Genomic DNA, 11,755 nt, shown 5'->3' with positions numbered 1-11,755 from the left:
CTTTTACACTGAGGTAGGAATCATCAAAGTCTCCACATAACTCGTGATATGTTTTAATTCCATTTGGGTAAGCAGTTTTTTTATTTTAATTCCAGAAAAAACCGATTACATCATTAACCAGGTTTGCACCAGGCGAGTAGCAACGAGGGTTAGCAGTTATTATGCAAGCTTTACTAGAGTACTTTTTAGTGCCTTAACCCTTTCAACCGCCTTTTCTAGCTGAGCAGGTTTCACATCTAGTTTTTTTTATTAAAAACTCGATATCCCGTCTGCATTTTCACGTTTGATCCCATCTTATTTTGATTGGACGTTGATGGGATCTCACTATTCATTATATTCGAATAGCTTTTATAAACCAAGATAATTTCGAAAATAATCCTGAAAAATAACGTTTTAACTTCATTAAGCTAAAATCTGTGCAAAAGTCAAGCGAAGACTCAGCTCAAAAGTGTTCTTTCCAAAGTCAAGCAAGCAATTGAATATCATGAACTATGATTAATGTTTGTTGCCTCTCCCTGTAGGCTCTCTCATTCAGCTCCTCTCTCACTCGCAGACACACACTCTCCGCACTAGAGTTTCATGGGGAATAATCGATTGCATTAAACGTAACCCATAAAATCGATTTTCATGACCCATTTAACCATGAAAATGGATTTTTAGGGTGTTTTAATCCTTCAATTTCAATAATGAAAAAACAATTATAATACAATATAATCGATTATAACCCAGTTTTGGCTTCGCTATAATCAATTTTTTTTTGCTTGACTTAATCCATGAAAATTGAGTATGTTTGCCAATGTGAAATGTTTACTCTAATTTTTGCAATTTTCCGAAAAACTAGAACCCAAATGAACATGTTAGTCCTCATGTACACCACTGCTTGCCCAACGTTTGGCATCCGCCACTGCTTTGACATCCCTCACACTCCCTTTCAAGAAAACCTAATATAATCGGTTGCTATCCATGAAACTCTAGTGCGGGTCCCGTCTGTATCAGACGCGAATGAAATCACTATGTCATAACGCTTCACCATACACTTTCACTATCTGACTCTGCCATGTTGACCAAAGCTTTTTAGATTCTTTTTATCTCTACTAGGCCAATCAGTTTATCAAAACTTCAACAGAACCGCCAGAGTGAAGTGATTTTAAACCTATTTATTAAGTTTATCATTTAGGCTAATTTAGGCTAATTTATTAACATTTAGGCTAATTTACAGTGTTCAACTGTAATTTATAGTGTTTAACTAATAACATTGTTCAACGTTTGACTACTGAAACTATATTAAGCGTTTTTAAGCGCTCGCTCTCCCCCAAATTTAGCGTATTTTGGCGCCAAAAGATCCTTTTGAAAAAAAAAGATGTTAATGGGTGTCATGAAATAGGGTGCCATAAAGCTGAAAGTAAAACCCTGTGATTCAAAATTGGCACGCTGCTGCTTTCACCTTGATTTAATAATATATATTTGTAAAAAAAAACTGAAGATTTCTTTAACAAATTTTTGTTCCTACCCCCTGCGCATTTTTTTAAACAATAAAGATATAGTCGGAAAATTCTTTGCTATGTGTGAAGCTACCGGACACCAATGTTATGATTTTCTGATTGGTTATTCATACCAGTCCAGGTGTTTTCGTCCGTCTGCTGTCCGTACTGAGAGTCCGCAACTAGCTTCATAGATAGATCCATGTTCATTTGCTCGCTGAGCTGAAACAGACGAACTGGCTAATGATACTGAACAACTGTTGGACAACCAACAAAAAGAATCGGTTAGAAAAAAAGACGGTCGAATTCAAAGAGTTTGGTTTTCTATGCAACACCCTGCACATTTACCAGCCCAAAAAAAAGCTCGCAATCAATTTCGATGTTATTAAGTTATCACACTTGCGAAATAATCTACGTTTTTTTATTCTTTTAGCATTATTTATCCGTTATATGTCTTATCTGAGCGTAAATAAATTAGCCAAAAAAACGAGCTGAGTGTAAACAGCCAAAAATTTACCTTATTATGTTGGGTTGTGTTTGAGTTTTGGGATCTGTTAAACTATATCCCCCCTCGGGTACCTAACGAATATCCCCCTATAAAGAAATGAATCAATGGTTAAGCATATCAGAATTTTATACCTAGTAACGAATATCCCCCTTTTTGCAAAAGAGAGGATATACTTAAAAAGATCCGTGTTTTGTTACTGTTACAGACAGTGGCGGATCTGGGATTTTCTCGAGGGGGGAGGCGGATTTTCCAAAATTTTTTGAAAATTTTGACGATCTTTTTTTTAGGTCGACCAAATTGATTTTCCGAGCTCTTCTAATGCACTAAAAAGACGCTGTTGTGGCCAATTTTTCTGCGCCGCAGGGAAATTTTTTGAAAAAACAGATCAAAAAAGCGGTTTTTGGGCACTTTTTGGAAAATTTTGACAAAAAAAATTGCGTTTTTTTGGCGCGCGTTCCTCCTCAAAGTTAATATATATTGGCGCCGAAGGTGCCTTTAAAAAATTTTAGGATCGGTCGGCCAAAAATGGATTTCTTAAAAAGTACCAAAGGGGGGACCCTGAGAATCCCTGAGGTTATGGGTAGGGGGAAGGGCGTCCGCCTCCCACCCCCCCCCCCTAAATCCGCCATTGGTTACAGATATGTAATAGTAACAACATCTAAACATAATCCAAGATAACAAGGTAAATTTTTAGCGGTATATACTCATTATTATAATCATTATGTAACCTTACCTTTTGGGCCAAATCATAACAATATCCACTGAGTTTTCCGTCATCATGTTTCCTCAAGAAGGGTTCTGACTCAATAGTAGTCACTGTTAAGGTCTCGCTCAACACCAGTTCAGGGTAGCTAACCAGAATCAGGAACAACAGAGGAACCGCCATTCCAATCAGTTTTGGATCCATGACTCCAGTCAAAGGTGGTCGATTTCGTCAACTGCTGGTTGTTGCTGAAGGCAGAAACAAACAAAACCGGAACTGTAAATAATCCCACGTACCGACGTTATTTTGTTTGGCTTAAAGGATCATATAAGCAACCCCTTCTCCTTCAAACACTCCAAGTGATTGATTGCCCTTCTAAAAATAAATAGCGAATTTATGCACAGCCAACTTGCAAAAACTGCAAAATTTTGATAATGCAAAATTCTGAAAATAATGGTTCAAAACGAGTAAAAAATCTATTCTCTAAATAATTTTATAGGGAGATTGTAAACTCGGTAAAAGCAAAACCTAATATTGAAGTATCTGAAACTGTATCAAAATTTACAATTCAAACCAAATTTTGATAAGTTCTGAAAGCAGCTTCATAAAAATCAGATACTACATATCAAAAATAAATATTTATTCTGAAATCTAACAGATACAGCCGAGTTCGGGTTCAAACTGTATCTGTCAAATTTCAGAATAAATATTTACTTATGATATAGAATTTCTGATTTTTATAAAGTTGCTTTGAGAACTTATCAAAATTTGGTTCGAATTGTAGATTCTGATACAATTTGAGAACTTGCAAAAATTGACTTTTTGATATTCAAAAGCGAAAAACTTTTTAAATGGTAATAGAGGCTGAGCATTAAGCCTAATGGTCCAAGATGAGAATGAGCCCAATGGCAGAAAAGTAATGATTGATACGAGAAAATTGGTATACAATAGTAAGCAGACAGCTGTTTTAAGATAACCGGCTCTGTTTTAGCATAGATTCCTTCAAATGTGGATTTCAGCATGTCGCGTTCAGTATTTAAAGAATTTTTTAGTAATGTTCATTAGTTTTATACTGGTGGGTGGTATGAAATCAAATTGGAATATTACAGATATTGAGATAACTAGGTATTCCAATAACGCTCTTTCCCCTCTCCCTCAAATACAAATTTAAAATTGACTAAAAGTTTACTTTAAAACAAAACTACATGGAAAACTATGGGGTGAATTTTCTGGGCTGTTTGCAAATTATTTTTACAGATTTAAAATGAAATGTTGCGACTTCTATGTTGATCAATTTGCCTTCAACTGTATCCAAACAAGACAAAAATCCGAGATATTTTAAGTTCTAATGATTAACACAAGTTTGCCCAATACAAATTTTTTATACAAAATTTTCAATACCAGCTGAATTACCAAGTTTTCTAACTGCTTTCAAATCTAAGCTCAACCAGTTTTTCAGATGCAACGACTCCAAAAAATTGAGTGTCGAATTTTTGCTTTGATTTTGCTTAATCACGCCAGTAAAGAGGTGGGTCTCAGCCGATAGTTAGCCATTAAGGAGTTTTCCTTGTGGCTAAAAGGCAGCAGACACTTAGCCAGCCTATATGAACCACAAAAAATCTTGAAATCTGTTAAAATAGTGGTTTTCAAAAAATGGCAGACAAGAATGTTTTAATGATACGCTATGAAGATGTTTCTATATAAAAAAAGTTGCATCTTTTATGATATATCATCTAATAAAATGAAAAAACTTGTTTTGGGCAATTTTCTCGGAAAGACAAGTTGAATTGAAATCAGTCAATCGAATAGAAAAAAGTAGACAAAACGACGTGGTTTTATCATTTACAAAATAGTTGAAGAAAGAGAATCTCAGAAGTGTAACAAGACTGCTCGTATCAGGGCGAAGCCCTGAATGTTCCGACTGCCTTTTAAGGTTTATGGAGCAGTAATAACATTAAAAAATTAAATGTAAGAAAAAATAAAATGAAAAATTTTTTTCTAAAATTTGAAATTTTTTATGAAAATCACACGCCATACAAAGTACAAAAGGATAGATTTTGCTCCTTGTAACAAAGAAATTATGGCGAATAAGCTTCTCTTAACCAATTTGGAACAAATTCTAAGACGGATTAACTCTCCGCTTAAGCGTTAATAGCGCGAAACATATCGCTTGTTAATTGTCCCAAATTGGCCAAAATGGCAATATTTAAACCCCCATAACTTTACAAAAAATGATCACAGGTGAAATATCTTTTCAAATTTGAGCTCAAAACAACAATACTTTTCGAATGATATAAGAAAATTTTGTCAAAAATGACTAGTTAAAAAGTCGAAGTTTGTCTGAAGAAAAAAAAACCCACCCCGAGCACAAATATTCCGTTACTTTTGTATCGAAAGTCGGAACAAAAACGATCAAAAACAAGTTGCACTTGACATTAACTGTTATCATTTTAACAATTCCGCACAGTAGTTTATATTAGTATTTTATGGTTTTCCGAATACAGTCAAACAATTTTTACTATAGTTGGATGTCGAAGTGTCATCATAAAAGCCTTATTTAAATAATTAAATCATAAAATTTATTTAACTTTCAAAGTTTCTAAAATATTGTATCTAAAAATCTAGGCATTGGCGGCATGGTATATCATATGGAAGCTCTTTCAGTCATAATTTGAATGTAATTTGGAAAATTGAGGCGTATGACAATTCACAATAAAAAATTTCTGGAATTAGTTTCAGATAGCACAAAAAAAATTGAACCAAAATAAGGAAATTTTTAATGTTTATAGGGCGAAAATGAAAACTTATAACGATGATTTGAATTGATGATTTTCTCAAATTAAAGGCTTAAAAATAAAAAAATAACTTGCTTTTTTAGACAGTTTTGATCATTTTGCATTAGTCCGTTTGCTTTAGGTTTCGTTGCGTTTTTGATTTTATTTCCAAGCTTGAATTAATATAAAGCCTAAAACAATTAAGGAGATATCAGTTTCGATCTTTAAAAAGTATATAGATAGCTCATCGTTCAATTACTACAAACTTTGAGCTTTAAGAAGAGAGTTGTGCTTGGACCTAAGGCTAAGAAGGGAGAAAAAGTTAGTCTATTGCACTGAATTGTTTCACTTCTCAAAAAGTAACTTGTTAGCTCAAATTTGTCACTACTTTTCGGAAAAACTACCTGCACTTCAAAAAATTAAAAAACATGTTCAAAGTGTTTTTTTTTTATATATCTAAGTTTGATGTTGCCTTTTCAATGTCGCCCAGTATATTTGTTTACTTATACACACCTTAAATTTTTTTGGTTAATTTTTGTATTTAAGTAAAGAAACTTGCATCTCAAAAGATTTTGGTTCCGACTATCCTTTAAAAAGAAACTTTGATTTCAGTTTGTTACGTATTCAAATTTCGAAAGTTTTTCCTCTCTCTCGTAAAAACAAGATTTGATGGCTCAAATTTTTTTTTTGAAAAAGAATTCGAAACTTTCTCCGTTTTTTGTTGAAATTGTCATTTATCTGTGATATTTGCACATTATTTGCTACATTTTTTTTAGGATCTAAGGAACAAGTTATATTAAATAATGACTCGTTTTTTTAAGGAAAAATATGGGAAAAATTCAGGCAAGGAAAATGCTTTCAAAGCAGCTCGTAATTTATACTGCTTCTTTTTTCAACTTTCACTCTTAAATTTTTCAAAACCATCCTTGTAAACAACATTCCTGAATATAAGTTTTTCGCAATAGCTTTGTTTATGGAGCCCTGGTCTACAAAAATACTTTTCAAGAACTGAATTTTTAAAATAAGCGTCCAAAAACTGAAGTTTGATCATTTTTTCTTCAAAACTTAGTTGTGGTTTGAGATTAAGTGCAAAATATTTTTTTTGGGAGAGCTCAAATCGTTAGCATTATGAAACTTACCTGAAAACCGGCGAAAAATCTACAACCAGGTCAAGTTCCGGAAAAATATTAGAAGTTGTCAAAATTAGCTGAAAAGATACCAAGCTCTAAAAATCAAGTTTAAAAATGTGATCACTGTAATTAAACCCTCTATTTGTTTCAAAAAGAGGAAATTCGTTTTTTAGATACAATATTTATACACGAACAACCTTTGTTTTTAGTCTTTTGCAGGGTGAATATTTTTACTTATTACCATAGTGGTGGAAATTGTTAAGGATGTCCAAACAAAATTGCCCCAAAAGTTAGTGTTTTCCACACTTACCTTTAACAATATTTCAGTTGCTTTTTTCAGGAAATATGAATATCAATTGCGTTCTTTCGTATTAAATCTAATTCACCTGTACTTTGACAAAAAATACAGGAATGGTTGGAATCAAATAGAAATATAAATTTTGCATCAATAATGAATACAGTTTTTGTTGAACAAAAAGGTATCCTCGTATATATTACCCTTTTAGCAATGCGGTAACTGCAGAAAAAAGAAGCAAGTGGCTAAAATTGTTGGACAGATGAGAAATCCATTAATCAGTGTGACAGAAATTCATATTCTAGTTCTGAAATTTAGAATTAGAATTGATGGTTTGATTTATAGTTCGTCTCAGGATAAATCAGCCGATCTATAAACGAGCCATTAATCAGCTGAGAACCCTGGTCGAGGTATTTTACCGCCCTGGTCGAGGTATTTTACCGTGGGAAGGCGTGAAAAAGAAGACTTTTATTGCAAATTTTGTTCCTTTTTCACGGATGATGCTTTTGAGTGCAATGGGTTCAAATTTGCGGCTTCTTGAATGTCAATAAAATTACCTCTCGCTGAAAAAATGTGGAAATTTTTGCATTTCCTGGGATGAATATGAGCATTAAATTTTCTCTGCTTTTTCGACGGGTAGTTTTTGCAAGCATTCTAAATTTCACTCGATATTAAAATACAAAATTAGCATATAAATTAGCCCAGGCGTAGTAAGAACCAGCCTAAAATGACTGTGAGATAATGATGTTAAAGTACGCATTTGTTTTCTGATCATTTATACGATAGCTGGAATATACTTCGGCTGCTTTTATTGTTCCGACTTTCGATACGAAAGTAACGGAATATTTGTGCTCGGGGTGAGTTTTTTTTTCTTTAGACAAATTTCGACTTTTTAACTAGCCATTTTTGACGGAAATTTTTTTATCATTCAAAAGCTATTTTTATCCTGAGCTTAAATTTGAAAAGATATTTTACTCGTGATCATTTTTCGTAAAGTTATGGGGGTTTCAAGATTGGCATTTTGGCAAACTTGGAACAATTAACGCGCGATATATTTCGCGATATTAACGCGTAAGCGGAGAGTTAATCAGCCTTAGAAATCGTTCTAAATTGGTTGAAAGAAGCTTATTTGCCATAATTGATTTGTTACAAGGAGCGAAATCTATCTTTTTGTACTTTATATGGCGTGTGGGGGTTCAATTTTCATGGAAAAATTTTCAAATTTTAGAAAAGAAAGTTTTTAATTTTATTTTATTTCAATTAATTTTTTTTGCTGTTTATGTTATTACCGCTCCATAAACGTTAAAAGGCAGTCGGAACTTTCAGGGCTTCGCCCTGATAGGAGCAGTCTTGTTACAGCTCAAATCGGTGCAATTTATGTGTTTCTACAAATGCACTTGTTTCAATATTTCCAAAGTTAGTTTTTTCATGTTTCCATATTAATGTTGTTTTTTACAAGGTACTTTTAGAAATAGGAAAACACAACTTAACTATCTGAACTTGGCCAATTTAACTACCTGAACTATCGGCTCCGCAAAATTAAACTTCGTAGCTTGGAACTTCATTAATTTTTTGTTTGAATGATTGCCGATGAAGTTCGACAAAAAAAGTTAAGAAAATCGTTCAAAGAGATAGCCAAAAACCTTTTTTGCCAAAGAAAATTTTAGTAGAAAAGGTAATTAATGGTGTCCAATAAAATAGACGACAGCTGTTCAGAAAACAGTCGCTTTTGCTTTGACTTTAAAACGACGCTCCACACAATTATTTTAATCAAATTTCTTGCAGAGAGATTATGCTGAATCTTGAACAATTGAATTTACAAGATTTAATCATCATGTGTCGTCTTAATGTCTTGTGCTTCATAAATAATTCGAAGTATTTAATGAACGGTCTCACAAAAATCGATGGAATATTCCTGAGTAGATATTTTTAGTAGATAGTTTACTAAGACAAATAGATTTTTTAACCAAATAACTTTCTAAAAATAACGAAACTGCTCGTATCAGGGCAAAAACTTGAATGCATTGTCTGCCTTTTAAGGTTTATGGAACAGTAATAACATCAAAAAATTAAAAGTTATAAAACAAAATGAAATTATTTTTTCTAAAATTTGAAATTTTTTATGAAAAACATCCCCCCACACGCCATATAAAGTACAAAAGGATAGATTTCGCTTCTTGTAACAAGTCAATTATGTCAAATAAGCTTCTTTCAACCAACTTGGAACGATTTCTAAGACGGATTAAATCTCCGCTTACGCGTTAATATCGCGAAAGATATCGCGCGTTAATTGTCCCAAATTGGCCAAAATGGCAACCTTTAAACCCCCATAACTTTACGAAAAAGGATCACAGGTAAAATATCTTTTCAAATTTGTGCTCATGACAACAATACCTTTCGAATGATATTAAAAATTTCCGTCAAAAATAGCTAGTTAAAAAGTCGTAATTTGTCGGAAAAAAACCCACCAGCACAAATACTCCGTTCCTTTCGTATCGAAAGTCGGAACAATAATTACTAAAAATTAATTTCACATCGAAATCAATAACAAATTACTTCACAACCTTCACTTAATCGAAATTCGGAACAAAAATCATTTCAAGCCTGACACTCGCTAAGGCATGACCAAATAGTTTACTAGTGCATGCTCTTAAAATAAATTTGTCATTATTTCATATGAAAGATGATTTTTCTACTTCCGCCACTGCGCTCAATAAGCAGCTGCGAATTGTCTGAGTTGTTTGAATTTCAGATGCAGTTGTGGTTCTATTTCCTTTCAACTAATACTAATCAGGTTCATTTTCTTTTATTATGCTTTTGGTCATGTTCTGCTCTTAGTACATTTCATATCTTAGACAGGCTCCCTTTTTGATAGTAAGACACTTCTATTCAGAGATTCAGCATCCCCGTTCAAAACAAACACTTTGAAACGGTCTGCCGATACGTGCAAATTGGAAAAAAAAGAATAAACGATAGCTGTGAAAAACACACTTTGGAATAAGTTGAGTTAAAATTGCTCAGCGCTGCGTGTAAAGTACTCAAGTCTGATTGAAAAAATGTTGAAACCTAGAAACAACATAACTGCCAGCCCCTAAGACTATTTGGGATGACGTGTTAGGTGGCAGTAAAAAGACGACCTAGTAAACAGTTCAGCCAGTTAGCAGACAAATTTTCATTTTGATGAGACAACATTTTTGCGTAACAAAAACTTCCATAATAATATTCGGAAAATCTTAAGCTTTTTTATTTCCTGGTAGAAATTTATTTGAAATATCAGTTCAGTTTGAATAGATTTGGTTTGAAAAAAAATTCTTAACAAACTTTAAAAGAGTTTTCTGAAATTAAACTTGGTATCCCTTTTTAATCAAAAAAATGTATGAGATGGAGGTTGTCTAATTTAATGCCGTAGTTGTCTAAGTGGTCCACTGACGAAATTACTGATATTACTTGATTTTTAAGAAATCAGGTCGAATCATGGCTGAAAACGAATCCCAAACTAACTCGAATCCAAGTTAGTTCCCTCCCAATTAAGTTGCCGTAACAAATAAGTTTACCTTGCTAGACAAAAAACAGTATTGAGGTATTGATGTGAAACCAAAATGAAATGTAATCTATCTATTATTCTGATGGCCTGAAGTTTTTTTCGATCAATAGATGTTATAATTTCGATCAAAGTAAAGTTATAATTTTTCTGCAGTGGCTACAATCGATTCTCACGCGGGATGTAAGATGGAATTAGCTTTTGAAGTAACAGTGGAGGGGATAAGTGATTGAAGTCTGCAAAATTTACTACTGCAGAAAATACCATTAAACAGGAATTGACCAGCAAATGGAAAATATTACCAGCTAAGAAACGTTCCCCGATGAGCAAATGAAAAAGGCAAAACAGAACCGAACTATATTAAATGAACGCGCCTAAACCCTGGGGGAGAAAAAAGTAATTTACACCTCATTTCGAGCAGAACGGAGAAAAAATGAACACAAAATCAGTGATAGTTGAAAAGGTCACGAGGCGTGAATAAATTTCTGAGACCAGTCGACTATTTTTCTGAGCCCTTTTACCCAATGTACTTCAGTCGAGTTTTATAGGCGCTTCGCATCGTATATCAAAACGGATTAGCAGGGAAATAATAAGCCAGCCGCTAAGGAAAAGTCATCAGATATAAATTAAATTTGTGACACCCTGATCTCGTGTAAATATTTCATTACAGGCTGCAGGCGAATAAAAAACAAAATTTATTAGTTCTGTTCAACTCAATTTTAACTTGATTATCTCATTTTTTGGTCTGTTCCGGGTTCTTTCAACCATTACTTTTATCCTCGCGGGACCAAAAACATTCAAGAATCTGCAAAAGTTGCAAAAGTAAAAACGAACCCAAGGGTTTGATACAAGAAAAGGTTACGGAATAATATGGGCAAATTCCTGCTGGAAAATGCTTAAATATAGGTTCATTTCATCAAAAGGATACATAAGATATCCAAAAAACTGTGTCCTGCAAATAAAAAAAACAGCAGTTAAAACGAAAAAAAATCTGAACATTAGTAAAAAAAATTTCAATATGTGAAAAGATTTCAACTGCCTCAGTTATGAATTTTAAGAATTCTTAAAGCTTATACGTGCTCAGAATGGTTTATTTTTTCAGTAGTTTCAATTTGAATTGAATGCATTTAAATGGTATCACATGACTTTGAACAGATTTTTTTTGTTAACTCAAATTTTATCACGAAAAAGGTTTTCTCAACCTTTTTACGGCTTTAGCATAATATATTTTTTTTGTATCTGTGATGTAGAAGATGACCGTCATCTGAAGTCTTAATAACCTGTCCTATTTTTCACCTAATGCCAAAAAAACATAGATATACA

The 11,755-nt window shown here is 33.2% G+C and overlaps 3 protein-coding genes across 8 annotated transcripts in view; 1 reads left to right on the top strand and 2 right to left on the bottom strand.

Moving 5' to 3' along the window:
• Positions 1-11,028, bottom strand: part of LOC134847839 (probable glutamate receptor) — a 20,993-nt gene extending 9,965 nt beyond the window's left edge. The window contains exons 1-3 of one of the 6 annotated variants that reach the window (XM_063865071.1): positions 10,446-11,028; positions 2,723-2,940; positions 1,616-1,703 (exon numbers count right to left, since the gene is read on the bottom strand). In XM_063865071.1, coding sequence (XP_063721141.1) covers positions 1,616-1,703; positions 2,723-2,896 — 262 coding nt within the window. In that variant the 5' untranslated portion in view covers positions 2,897-2,940; positions 10,446-11,028. Of the gene's footprint in view, positions 1-1,615; positions 1,704-2,722; positions 3,068-6,605; positions 6,774-6,906; positions 7,642-10,445 lie in introns of those variants that run through there. The other 5 variants (XM_063865066.1, XM_063865065.1, XM_063865069.1 and 2 more) reach the window with 5 other exon arrangements.
• LOC134847564 (uncharacterized) overlaps positions 1-11,755 on the top strand; it is a 318,779-nt gene that overhangs the window by 236,318 nt on the left and 70,706 nt on the right. The gene's annotated exons all lie outside the window — the stretch shown is intronic.
• LOC134847567 (casein kinase I-like) overlaps positions 1-11,755 on the bottom strand; it is a 584,249-nt gene that overhangs the window by 532,887 nt on the left and 39,607 nt on the right. The gene's annotated exons all lie outside the window — the stretch shown is intronic.

Source organism: Symsagittifera roscoffensis, chromosome 6, assembly GCF_963678635.1.
Source record: "Symsagittifera roscoffensis chromosome 6, txSymRosc1.1, whole genome shotgun sequence".
Classification (NCBI taxonomy): domain Eukaryota; kingdom Metazoa; phylum Xenacoelomorpha; order Acoela; family Convolutidae; genus Symsagittifera; species Symsagittifera roscoffensis.
This window is presented reverse-complemented; position numbering and strand designations above follow the sequence as displayed.